This window comes from Coffea arabica, chromosome 3c (assembly GCF_036785885.1).
Source record: "Coffea arabica cultivar ET-39 chromosome 3c, Coffea Arabica ET-39 HiFi, whole genome shotgun sequence".
Classification (NCBI taxonomy): domain Eukaryota; kingdom Viridiplantae; phylum Streptophyta; class Magnoliopsida; order Gentianales; family Rubiaceae; genus Coffea; species Coffea arabica.
In genome coordinates, this window is record NC_092314.1 from 10,837,626 (window position 1) to 10,851,255 (window position 13,630).

At 34.7% G+C, this 13,630-nt stretch overlaps 1 protein-coding gene across 1 annotated transcript; it reads right to left on the minus strand.

Annotated features, from left to right (window-relative positions):
- Positions 1 to 11,504: 11,504 nt before the first annotated feature.
- On the minus strand, positions 11,505 to 12,782 carry LOC140004420 (uncharacterized). Its single transcript, XM_072082221.1, has 2 exons — positions 12,626 to 12,782; positions 11,505 to 11,969 (listed from the first exon to the last, which is right to left on the minus strand). The coding sequence occupies exons 1-2, from the start codon at positions 12,714 to 12,716 to the stop codon at positions 11,683 to 11,685; spliced, it is 378 nt and encodes a 125-aa protein (XP_071938322.1). The 5' UTR covers positions 12,717 to 12,782; the 3' UTR covers positions 11,505 to 11,682.
- Between the last annotated feature and the right edge of the window lie 848 nt (positions 12,783 to 13,630).

Sequence of the window (13,630 nt, forward strand, 5' to 3'; positions counted from 1 at the left end):
CGGAGTTATTTTTATTCCAAAAATCCCCCTTGCGTTGAACTCTAAAAGAAATTAATTATCCCCAGTCCCTGTGGATTCGACCCTACTCATGGCTATATACAAAATTTGTATTTTTCTTGAGTAGGTAATTATTATTACACAAGCTCGACAACCTGTTAATAAGATATATCAAAGAAGGATTTGAAAATCAAACGTTCAATAACTTAAAAACATGAAAAGTTTCGGTTTTAAGTCTAAACAAGAAACAATGGTAGCCATAAGTTCAATCAAAGTACCATTTGTGAATTGTTGTAAAACTAATAAACTAAATGGAGATATTAGAGAAAAAGTAGAGCAATGGAGAATGATATTCTTATGATTCCAACTAATACAAAAAGTCCTTCCCAAAGGGTGTCAATGTACCTCTATATATAGGCACTACAAGATTAAAGGTACATTAATCCTATTAAACACCCACTACTACAAGAATATGAAAAAACCTATGAAACGGTTCTTCCACTACATAAATAGATTTATGGATTGTAACTTCTATACATAATATAGCCATAAATCAAGAATTAATCCTCTTGGGAATACAAAGGGACATCCACATTTTAGTTGTTTCATAACACTCCCCCTTGGATGTCCATTACACAAAGAATATGCCTCGTTAAAACCTTACCAGGGAAAAACCCATCGGGACAAAAACCCTAGTGAAGGAAAAAGAGTACACTATTCTTGTGTATTAATTTCTTCCCCTGATACAAACATCATTTGAGATCTTTTAATCGTCGCATTCCAATATTCTTCAATTGCACTGAGATATGGTACTTCAGGACCAAATATCTCTTCATCTTCCTCTCGCGATCTAAAAAGATCCTTATTAGGATCTAATGATCTGACGACCATTGGCGTATTTAATATATGTGCCTTATCCATATAAAACCGTTATAATACCTTCCGGGTATATGCAGTTTGATGGACAAAAAATTCTACCTTTCAAATGCTCAATTTGTAAACCAAGGTAGAATTTTGTTTTTCCAAAATTCTTGATCTCAAAATCCTTCTTCAAATATTCAACATTATTTTGAATCTTTTCAGGAGTTCCAATCAAATTTAGATCATCAACATATATAGCAATTATCATAAAATTTGATCCATTTTTCTTGATAAAAACACATGAACATATTGGATCATTGGTATCCAAATATTTGTAAAAATTCTTGGGCTACTTGCTTTACACCTTCAGGTGTTTGGACTACAAGTCCAAAAACTTTTCTTTTAACCAATAAATCCAATTCAGATTGGATCGTATCTTTCCACTTTGAACAATCATTTCTATACCGACATTCATCAACCAATATAGATTCATGATCCTCATCAACTTCTATAATATCAAGTGCTACATTTCATTAGGCTCCAATTAAATTTTCTATGATTTCATTCTCTTCAGGAGTTGGCTCTTCAGGAGCGACCTCTTCAAGAGGTTGAATTTTGTCATGACATTTATTTAATCTCCGGAGATATTTGAAATCAATTCATACCTTATTTAGATAAGCCGGCCTTAAATTTATTTGTAGCATTTGTGCATGTCCTTCAGGGACATTAATTTTAATCAGAATATTTCTTGCAGGAATAGTTAATTTAATAACTCTTTTGAAGTCGATAAATATAACTTTCTACAAATGAAGAATTTCTTGAATTTGTAGTTCATATTATTTTGTATGAGAATCGAGAAAATTCAATTTTTCAGGTGATTTCCTTTCGGTTGATTTTTCCTCCCCCTAATATCGGGAATCGTAACTCATCAGAATAAATAAATCATTCAATAGATCACCTATCAATATTTTACGATATTTAATCGTAAAAGGTGATTCATACCCGACATAAATTTTAAATTTCTTTTGGAGCCATATATAATATAAAGGGAGGGTATGTATAAATATTTGTCGACTCTCAAATATTTTCACTTTCGTCAAATCATGTATTCATTGGAATCAGTAAATTTCTGATTTACTGCAAGTGATAATTATAAATCAAATGAGAATGAAGACAACTATATCGATAACCATTTCTCTCTTGAATGGTTATTATGATATAATTAACCTTTATCTCATTTGATTTCTAAACATGATCTCTATTATTGTCTCATTTAGTGTCTCAATTTGATATCCATTTCAACGGATATTTAAATTCAATAATTCTTTCGGAACATGGTAAAAAGTAGTGTTTTATTTATAATAAACTTTTCTCCTACAGGAAGAAATATATCAGTGGCTCTTCTGGAGCTTTCAATCACTTAAGCACTGCCACTTATTGTGTTTGTCTCTTTCATTGGAATATAGTTTATATAGTAGCACTTATTAATAAGACACATATCATTATCACCATAATTCTTATGGGACAAATATCATCACCATAATCCTTTGATCCCAAATGTTTAACATCCATTTCTTCTTCAGGAAGAAAAATTAATTAAATCAATCATCACACACCTTTAGGGTGTTTAAAGAAATTGGCCATGTGAAGATGCTATTATAATTTTGATTCGTCAAATGTACTTCGAGACATTTATCTTCAGGATTCTTATTTTTTTGTCCTTATCATTATTATCCCACTTTAAGTGGTAACTTTTTCTCTTGTCATGGTAAAATATATATTTACCAAAATCATAGTCATGGCATCAACCATAATTATTAAATTGAAATTTAATCGCATTCACTTTTGGGAATGGACTAGAATTAGCATATAATAAGTACAGAATATTTCTCAAATTTTCTCTTAATATTGCTACTACAGGAGCATATTCGAGAAATCAATTGTGGAGAGTATCATTTTCAATATATCTTATGAGGAAAATTTTTTCAACACAATTTCAACTGAGAAATAATTCTGAAAATCGCATAATTATGTTCTTGTAGCCACAGGTAAATTTATCATACCGGGTTTTTGAAATAATGACCATCTTCTAGTGGTCAAAAATTTTCGTTCAAGAACGACCATCTTCAGGTGATCGAATATTTTTCTTTAAAAATTTCAAATGACAAGTAGATCCTCAAATATAATTAATTTTCTATAATAGCATCTCCAAAATTCATTGCATCAGAATATAAGTATTTATAACAAATAATTTTAAAGAAAATAAGTAGAATTAAAAGGAGAAATATTACCTCAAAGATGTCAACCAGTATATATTTGTGTTTAGTAATTGTTCAGCAATAGGCACTTGTATTTTTCGATCATTCAAATGTTAGCCATAAGAATTGAAACAAATTTATGTGTCAAAAATTTACCTCAATAAGTAGATAGAAGTTGCCGAAAAAATACTGGCAGAATCTCTTGTTTCACTTTTACTCAAGGTAGAGGTTCCGTTTTCACCTTTTGCTCAAAAGTAGAGATTTCTTGCTGATAACGTGTTGTAGAACTAATAAACTAAATGGAGATATTAGAGAAAAAGTAGAGCAATGGAGAATGATATTCTTATGATTCCAACTAATACAAAAAGTCCTTCCCAAAGGGTGTCCTTCCCAAAGGGTATCAATGTACCTCTATATATAGGTACTACAAGATCAAAGGTACATTAATCATATTAAACACCCACTACTACAAGAATATGAAAAAACCTATGAAACGGTTCTTCCACTACATGAATAGATTTATGAATTGTAACTTCTATACATAATGTAGCCATAAATCAAGAATTAATCCTCTTGAAAATACAAAGGAACATCCACATTTTAGTTGTTTCATAACATGAATAGCTTGTTGGGCATATTAAATCAAACCTAAAAAATAGAAGTTTCTAATTTAGCAGAAGTATTTTAGTTAAGGTAAGTATATAGTTTCTAATGGCATTTTTTGGAATATTAGAGGAGTAGCTAAAACACCTAATCTACGAAGATTAATCAATTTAGTACGGACATATCATTTCCAATTTGTTGTGATTTGTGAGCCAAAGTTAGACGTATCTAAAATACAGACCATTCGTCTACGTCTATTATTTGATTACGTGCTTGTTAATTGTTCAAGTGATATTTGGGTGTTCTATAATAATCCTTTTCTTTGCTCGATTGTTGGTAATTCAGATCAGCATATTTCTCTACATGTACAAAGTCCCCTAATCCCTTCTCCAATAATTATGTCCTTTGTTCATGCAAAATGCTCAGTTGACGAGCGGCGTGAGTTATGGTCCTCATTGTTAGCTGATAAGCCTGGTTTTCTTCTTTGGTGTATTGGGGGTGATTTTAATGTTATTGTTGCACCTCATGAAAAAAGGGGAGGTCGTCCATTTGCTATAATAGAAGGAGTGGAATTTCTGTCTTTCATGGAGGAGGTTGGAGTATTTGATGTAGGTTTCTCAGGTCCCAATTTCACATGGTCAAACAATCGGCGAAGTAGAGCTCGGATTTCAAAGAGGTTAGACAGGTTCTTAGTCAACGGGGCATGTCTGGATCTTTCTTATAACATTTCTGTCCTTCACTTGGCTAGACATCCATCTGACCATTCACCGTTAAAGCTCTCATTTGTCGCTCAATCAGATGCTAAGCCGCATTCATTTCGATTTTTGAATGTGTGGACGACTAAACCACAACTCTTGGAGGTGATAAGCCAGGCTTGGAATCAAGATGTCAATGGATCTCCGATGCGTGCTCTATGTTCTAAATTATTGGCAACAAGAAAAGCTATTCAGACATGGAACAAAGAACAATTTGGAAACATGATCGATAATATGCGATCTGCAGAAATGGCGGTGCAACGGGCAGAAGAAGTGGTAGATCAAGATGATTCAGAGGAGTGCCAGATTGAACTCAAAAAGGCTCAGGCGGAGCTGAGGCATGCATTATCAATTGAAGAACAATTTTGGAGGCAAAAGGCCAGGGTAAAATGGCTTCAACAAGGAGATACCAATACAAAGTATTTTCATGCGATAGTAAGACAGAGACGGGCTCAAGGTATGATTTATCGTATCAAAAAAGCCAATGGTGTTTGGGTGGATAATGAAGCTGATATAGCAAGTGAAGCAACGACCTATTTCTATAAACTTTACTCGGATTCTTTGGGATCATCTGCAGATATGCTACACCTAATTCCACCTATGATTTCGGGAGAGGATAATGTGAAGTTGGAAGAAATCCCTTCAATTGAAGAGGTTTTTAAAGTCCTGAAGGCAATGGATGAAGAAAGTGCTGCTGGCCCAGATGGATTCACGGGAAAATTTTTTACTTTTGCATGGCAAGTAATCGCCCAAGATGTCCACAAGACAGTACTCAGTTTTTTCTGTGGAGCAGAACTACCTCGTTTCATCACCTCTACTTCAATTGTTCTAATTCCAAAGGTGCCAAATCCTCAAGATTTTTCTCAATTTAGACCCATCAGCCTATGTAATTTCTTCAACAAGCTATTATCAAGGATCTTGGCAGACAGAGTGGCGGGAATATTGCCAAAAATCATTTCTCCCCAGCAGACAGGATTTGTGAAGGGTCGCAATATAACCGAAAACTTCCTACTTGCACAGGAGGTGATTTCGGGTATGGCGAAAAAGAATAGAGGTGGTAATGTGGTTATGAAACTAGACATGTCTAAGGCATATGACAGAGTGGTATTATCAATGTTCTGAGAAGATTCGGTTTTGGTGAGAGATTCATTGATATGGTTTGGCGACTGATTTCGAATGTCTGATTTTCCGTCATTATAAATGGATCCTTATACGGTTTCTTCAAGTCTTCCAGAGGACTCCGTCAGGGTGACCCATTATCACCAGCATTATTTATTATAGGGGCAGAGGTGTTATCTAGAGCAGTGAATAATCTTGTCATGCAACCAAGATTTGTGGGTTTCAAAGTTCCATATGGATTCCCGTCTATTACTCACTTGGCATTTGCGGATGATGTTCTTATATTTACAAATGGATCCTCATTTTCACTGAAGGCTATCATGAAAGTGTTAGATGATTATCAAAGATGCTCGAGCCAATTAATAAATGTACAAAAAAGCTATTATCTAGTTCATTCATCTGTATCAATGGCGAGACGACGGCTGATTGATCGCATCTCTAGGTTTGCCCACAAGTCATTTCCAATACGCTATTTAGGGTTTCCGCTCTACATTGGAAGATGTAAATCATCTTATTTTGGAGAAGTTTGTCACGCAATACTAGCAAGGATTCTGTCTTGGAAATCAAGGTTACTTTCCTTTGGAGGAAAAATTATTCTAATCAAGCATGTATTATCATCAATACCAGTTCACCTAATGTCAGCTGCAGTAATTCCCAGTTCGGTGTTTAAAACTATAGAAAAGGCATGCTTAGCATTCCTGTGGGGATCCTCACCTGAGGAGTCGAAGCTTCACTGGATACGTTGGCCTCAATTGTGCTATCCAGTTGAGGAAGGGGGAATTGGATTTCGGAGATTAAGTGATGTCTACACGGCCTTTTCCTCCAAGTTATGGTGGAAATTCCGAACAGAATCATCACTGTGGTCGACCTTCATGAAAGCAAAGTATTGTAAATGTCTGCATCCTTGTCAGGTAGAACTCAGGCCAACGGATTCGGCAATTTGGTGAAGGATGATCAATGTGAGCCGGCAAGTGGAACTCTCAATGTTATGGGTGGCCAAATATGGGGCGTGTCATTTTTCGTACGATGACTGGTTGGGGAGTGGTGCATTGTTTCTAAAAGTTCCGTTTATCCCAATTTTGACGTTCCGAAACTTCATAAGCAATGGCCATTGGGATTTGAATCTTTTATACCACACACTGCCAAAGGAAAATGCTTATTCCATTTCAGAACAAATGGTCCCAGAAGAAGGAAGTATAGCTGAAGTCATTTGGATGCCCACAACAACTGGAAATTTCTCTCTACATTCGGCTTTTGGGGACATAAGGCAGGCCCGACCCACGTCTATGGTATTTGCTTCCATTTGGCACCCTCGGATACCTTTGAAAGTTTCATTTTTCATGTTGAGATTACTTCTGAGGAGAATACCGACACCAGATAAGCTTCGTAAATTTGGTTTCCATTTACCGTCAAAGTGCTTTTGCTGTACTGAGGCTTCTGAGGAGTCTATTGAGCATTTATTCTCCAATGGACACATTGCGTCATTACTTTGGGATTATTTTGGAAGGTTATGTGGAATAAAATTCTCAGGATCTTTTCTACGAGCACGCATAGTAGATTGGTGGTTGTACTCACAGGATTCTGAGTTACGAAGGCTTATTTGCCGTATTCTTCCTAGTGTAATTTGCTGGCAGATTTGGAAGGCAAGGAATAAAGCAATGTTTGAGGGTGTCCAGATGCAATCATCGGCTATTCACCAAGCCATCTTCTCGGAAATCCCATCCATGGTAGGAATACATTTTAAACAACTGATAAGACTACAATCCTTTTGTCAGTTGTATGCTTGGTCAAAGGCACCTGGGGGTACGGTTGTATATCAAGGTATCCGCTGGGAAACAAAAGAGACAGGGAGGTATACTCTTAACATGGATGGATGTCCTAAGGGTAATCCAGGAATAGGTGGAGGTGGGGGCATACTCCGGGATTCCACTGGTTTACCAATGATTGGTTTTTCAGCATATATGGGAGAAACTACATGTCTCCGTGCAGAGGCTTGTGCCCTTCTTATTGGTCTTCAGATCTGTATACATAACGGTTTTGGAAACATATGTGTACAGTCAGATTAATTGGTTTTAATTGGGATCATCCAACGTCGTACTCAGTGTCCGTGGAAAATTCGAAGATACGTCAACCAGATTTGGCAGTTATTAGATGATCCACCTAGATTCACGCACTGCTATCGAGAGGCTAACACAGTTGCTAATGCTTTGTCTAATGTGGGTATATCTCATCCAGATAAACAAATTAAGGTTTATGACTCCTTCAGTACATTCCCAAGGTTGGCTCGTGGGGCAATCCGTTTGGACAGAATAGGGATACCTTCAATTAGAAAAATGAGGAATATGTAAGAGGAATATTTTGTTATATTTTCCATGAATAAATAAAAACATATATAATTAAAAAAAAATTATTAGAGTCAAATTATAGTAGTTTTATTATATAGGATTTGGTATTTTATAATTAGGTAATTCATTATGGTTGTCAAAACTTATTTACCAAAACATCTAGTCTATAAATAGGAAATCTTGTTATTGTCATCAGTTGAAAAGTGTGAAATTCAATAGGCTTGTTATTATAGTGTGCAATTAATAGATTATTATTAGTATTAATCCTCTTCTCCTACATATACTCTTATGTGTGTAAATTGCCTTCTATATACATTGATTTTATGAAATTTATCTCCTATAGATTTTTTATGGCATTTTCTTTAATTCTACATTGCCATTGGCGGACCCAGAGGTTAAATTTAGGGAAGCAAGACAAGCGGAGACGCATGCTTAAGGGGGCACTCTAAGTTTTTTGGAAAAAAAACTTGTGAGTAAAGTTTAACTCTAATATCCAAAAAACTTGTGAGTAAAGTTTAACTCTAATATTTTTGTTAAAAAAAAACTTGTAAGTAAAGATATATATTTGGAGACGCATGCTTAAGGGGGCACTCTAAGTTTTTTGGAAAAAAACTTGTGAGTAAAGTTTAACTCTAATATCCAAAAAACTTGTGAGTAAAGTTTAACTCTAATATTTTTGTTAAAAAAAAACTTGTAAGTAAAGATATATATTTGGATAGGTTCCAGTCCAAACCAACTTGCTAGCTCTTGAGGTTTAAATAAGTGTAAATAAATTTAGATAGGATGTAAATAAGTAGGATTGTGGTGGGGGGAGGGGGAGAGGAGGGTTGAGTTGGGAGGCAAAGTAGGAGTGTAAATAGGAAGTTTAAAATTCAAAATCTCTAGTTTACCAAAAAAAAAAAAAAAAAAAAATAGGACTGTGGTGTAAAAAAATAAAAGGAAATTTCACCATTTTGATCCCCAAACTTTTTCACTAAAATCAATTTCATTCTTCATGGTTTATTTTAATTAAGTTAGTCTTCAAACTAATTTTTCACTTTCAATATGGGACTTTTGCAGCTGTGCCACCACATTTACGTATTCCGCATGGCCGGACGGGGGCATGATTGGGCACAATTGCCACACGGGACTAAACTTCTACAATCAACAGATTTAGTGTTCATATCCTACCAAAATGGTGAAAATTCATATCCTTTTTGCTTCTTTATTGATGGCAAATTATTTTATGCTTCACCAAACAATTATACCACCGCAGATCTATCTACTCTTCTTGAATTCAATAGCAACATTTCATTTCAATTTCCCTCAAATTTTATCAGATTATTTCTCTTCTTCTACATCAATGGTGTCTTCACTCTCAAGAACACTTTGTTGTAGACTTCTTCTCACCATCCCCAGATTAATGCCTCCAACTTTCTCTTATTCCTTCAGCTCAAAAAGCCTTTCTTCGGCCGGCACCTACTCAGAATCGAATGAACCCTCCGCTCTCAATTTTTTTATCTTTTTCTTCGTCAAACTCAACTAAGCAATAACACATCATTTAGACTCGTCCCCTCAAAAATGGGTTGGATATTGGCGTTCACAAGGTCCAATTTTTGCTGAACATTTTTGAAATTTTCTTTTTCTTTTTTTGGAATTTGTTGTTATGGTAATAATTATTAGAATAAAGTTTCAAAGTTTAATTTTTTTTCACATTTTGACGGTGACCTTCTCTTCTGTTTTCTATAATGTGTAAAAATTGCTGTGTGTTTTTTAGTGGGAAAACTAAACTTGGGCATGTGTCAGTGTCCTACAATCAATTCAATGGCTGAATTCAAAGGACACTTGGATAATTGATCAAGTTCAAGGAATTATTTATTGGGGGAAATATTACACTACATTTTACACATTTCTTGAGGTTGAGCATAATTTTCATACGGGACTAAATTTATAAAAATAACACATTCCCAAGGGAAATGGAGTTCATACCTATGATTGAAGGTGAAAAATTAGTTTGAGGATTAAATTGGTTAAAATGAATTAGTTTGAGGACACTGAAAGCGCTGTGCACTCGTCTTGCCCACAGAGTGTCCTCCTTAGCACAAACATTCTAATGAGCAAGTATTTAATGATTGACTGAGTCGACTAACCAAAAACAACAGTATTATCCTTCCAATAAATTATGCAAGTTAAAAGAAATGAAAATTTTCACTTTAAGAAAATATAACAAACCTAATATTTGCCTTATAGTTGTAGAATTTTGCTAACTTTAATATATTGTTATCATTATTATTCAGCCTGAAGTCATAACTGAAAGTGATATATACGAAGACAAAGATTAATTCAACATGAATAATAAAAGATTTTAGGGAAAATAAGACAATATTTTTGGGTAGTCAATACCCAAAAATTGAAATAAAAAAAATTAACCTTACATTTTTTAGATTAAAAGGATGCCAAAAAATTGAAATAGAAAATTGACCTTACATTTTTTACTTTTATTTCTTTTTTTTGCTTTTTTTAGGTAAAACAATACAGGAATTATTATTTACTTTTATCTTTTTTGTCTTCTTTGTATGGTCAAAATTATCATATACTGTACAATATTAAATATACAAAAGAAATTAAATTGATAAAAGAAAAAGAACTCTCTTTCGTTTATTTTCTTAAAATCTCTTCTTATTTTTGTTGGGTTAATGATTAATGTCATGCATATTTGATTTTATTATACTTTAAATTGAATGATGATGATGCTAACGATAATAATAATGATTAATAAATTTAGCAAATTTCTACTTTGCTTGTTATTTGGTAAGAGCAAGTCCTCCTTTTAGGTTTATGTAAACCGTCAGACAGATAATATTTTCCATTCTACAGACTAATATGTCTCATATTCACACTTAGAGGAGGAAAACAAATATGGCATCAAACCTCAAGGGTTAACATACTTAATTTTGGCTTGGAGGGACGAGTTAGAACCAAACTTTCAAATTAAGGGACCTAATACGCAGTTCTAAATGTTAAAGTTCAAAATAGGATCACTGATTAAAGTTGAAGTACTGTTGGAGTCATTTACCTGAACCATTATTTTGCCCTTTAAAATCGTCGTGTTAATCCGAGGCTGAAATTCATTGTAATCTACCTTTCTTTTATACTTGAGAATAGCACAATGTTCAACCTGTCATACTCAGTTAATTAGATTTCAGGCATTTGTGCTATGGTTTGAGAGAGTGAGCGGTCGTAAAACAAAGTAAACATAGTTGAAAATATGTAGAGTGAGCGATCTTTCTGTAGCTTTTGACATCACTTTATGTATGGCTTGACAAATTATTGGACAAACAGATACGTAAGTGAGGGTCTTTTTGAAAATATATGCACTGGTTTGTTTAAGTATACCCAAAAGAAAGGAAAGAAAAAGAAAAAGAGAAATTTGATAATGATTTACTGATTTACAGATAAAACCAACCAAAAACTAAGATTGACTTTGTTGTCAATTTGAAATACTAAAACTACTCATTTTTTTGGTGAAAACTTGCAAAATTGACTTCAAAAGTGCCATCACCTCAAAAGTGCTCAAAAAAGAGACATAAAATCACAAACTCATATGCTTATATTGAACTAGATAGCCAGCAAACACATGGAGTGCATATTACATGATCACTGATCCAACACTTATTTGAATCACACATTACAAAGTACATACTATTATAGCAAGCCTGTTTAAGCATTCATGATTAATCACGACCTAGCTAGAAGCCGGCTTTATTAGTTCTGAGGCTCAGCATCTGCGGCCTCACCAGGATGTCCACCATGGCCGCCACCACCATGATGCCCTCCATGTCCATAACCACCATGGCTGCCTCCGTGGCTGCCTCCGCCATGATGCCCGCCACCGCCATGACCACCATGGCCGCCACCGCGATCCCCATTACCTTCTCCTGGATGGCCCCCGTATCCACCACCAGGATGCCCTCCATGACCTCCTCCATGGTGATCTCCATATCCTCCATGGTACTTGGCTTCTACTTCCTGATTTGTCTCAACTGTCTTGGCTGCAATAAAGATAAATAGGGTATGGGCGTTAGTTACTGTAATCGCAATTTTGAAAATGTAAGGTCTGGACCAAATTGTGTACATGCTTTTAGGTTACCGAGTATTTTAGCAAAACACATCGTAATCCTTTTGAAAATTTGCCTTTTAACGTATGTGTCAAATTATTATTTTACAGATATCTTTAAAATGGCTCATTACTACCAACTAATAGCTATTTTATCATAGTTTCTGAAAGTTAATAAATATAAAGATTTGTTAACAGTATGTTCAAAATGAGAATCTTAAATCCATATTTTATGCACCGAGACGCACCATTACCATTATAAAATATAGTTTTACTCTAAAAATACAGGAAGAGTAATCCAGTCACAAACGACTATACTCCCAACTCCCACGTTTGGAAAGGCTTGACACTTAGAATCCAGTAACTGAAAGTGGAGGTGTGTTCAATCTTTTTAACCACAGCTCAGCCATGTTTCTTAGCACTCCGACACTTCACGTGTACAACAAAAATCTATTTTTGTTTTTTTAAGGGCAACAAAAATCTATCTGAAACGTTAAACGCTGTGGTCCTAAATACTGAATTAAAACATGGCGCATATAAATTAGAAAGAGAAAAAATAATGAAATGTGAATTGGAGAATAAATGTCTTACAATCGTCAACTGACTTGGCAGCCACCTCTGAGGTAATCATTAGAACTACAGCCATGGAAATGCAAAAGAAAAGAAGTGTCTTGGAACCCATTTTTGCTCAAGGAAAATTTGTGTACTGAAGACTGACTTTGAGAAGGAGGAGGAAGCAAGCGTAGATTGATGTCTATTTATAGGAAAACCTATGCCACATTCCCATCGAAAGGGTCGCAGAGTCGGCCCACCGTGTAGCAGGTGTGGATTGATGACTGTTGAAGAGATGGTTGTCGTGCTAGGTAGAGAGTCCATAAAAGCGTAAACAAATAGAAAGATGTACGGAGAAGCATTTGTTCTAATTTCTACATGTCTTTAAGGCAAATGGATCTTCGAGGACTATGGAGATGATAAGGTTCATGTCTCTCATATTCAACAGTATGTCCAAGTAGTGTTGATGATTTGGACTCTGCACCGACTTGGATGGATTAAATGTTTTCCAATTTGATTGACGTGCCAAATATTTTATAAGAAGAAAAGAAACAAGGAAGAACACGTCAAACTTTGCAATAGTTCAAAGATAAGCATGATTAGAATTATGTAACATTTTATTTACATCACAAGATACAATAATATCTTTTATTATGTATGTTAAAAACCTGTAAGTTGTAAATATAAGATATGGTCTCGCCCTTTTGATCCAACGATTTGCGAAGATGAATATTTTGAAGAAGAGCAGAAGTAGTTTTATGAACCCGAACAGTCATCGTATATATGGCTATGTTTTCCAAATAAGGAGACACAACATTAGTAAAATTTTGCCTCCAAGTAAATGAAGGATAATATAAACACATAAAAGGTGGAATCTCAACCCCGCCTCGTAAGGATGGTTATGATTACTGTTCTGGAACCTCTAGTTTTGGTTTGATTTTAGTTCCGATTCTTTTTCTAGATATGGTTCTAGGTTCTTGCAGTTATCATTCTAGATCTTCTAATTGCACTTAAATGCTTATTGTTTCACCATTGAATTTGAGA

Bases quoted from the DNA above. Each gene is read 5' to 3' on its own strand.
- LOC140004420 (XM_072082221.1), bottom strand. From the start codon at position 12,716: ATGGGTTCCAAGACACTTCTTTTCTTTTGCATTTCCATGGCTGTAGTT. The intron at 11,970-12,625 runs GTAAGACATTTA...TCTTTATTGCAG, and splicing joins TGCCAAGTCAGTTGACGATT to CCAAGACAGTTGAGACAAAT.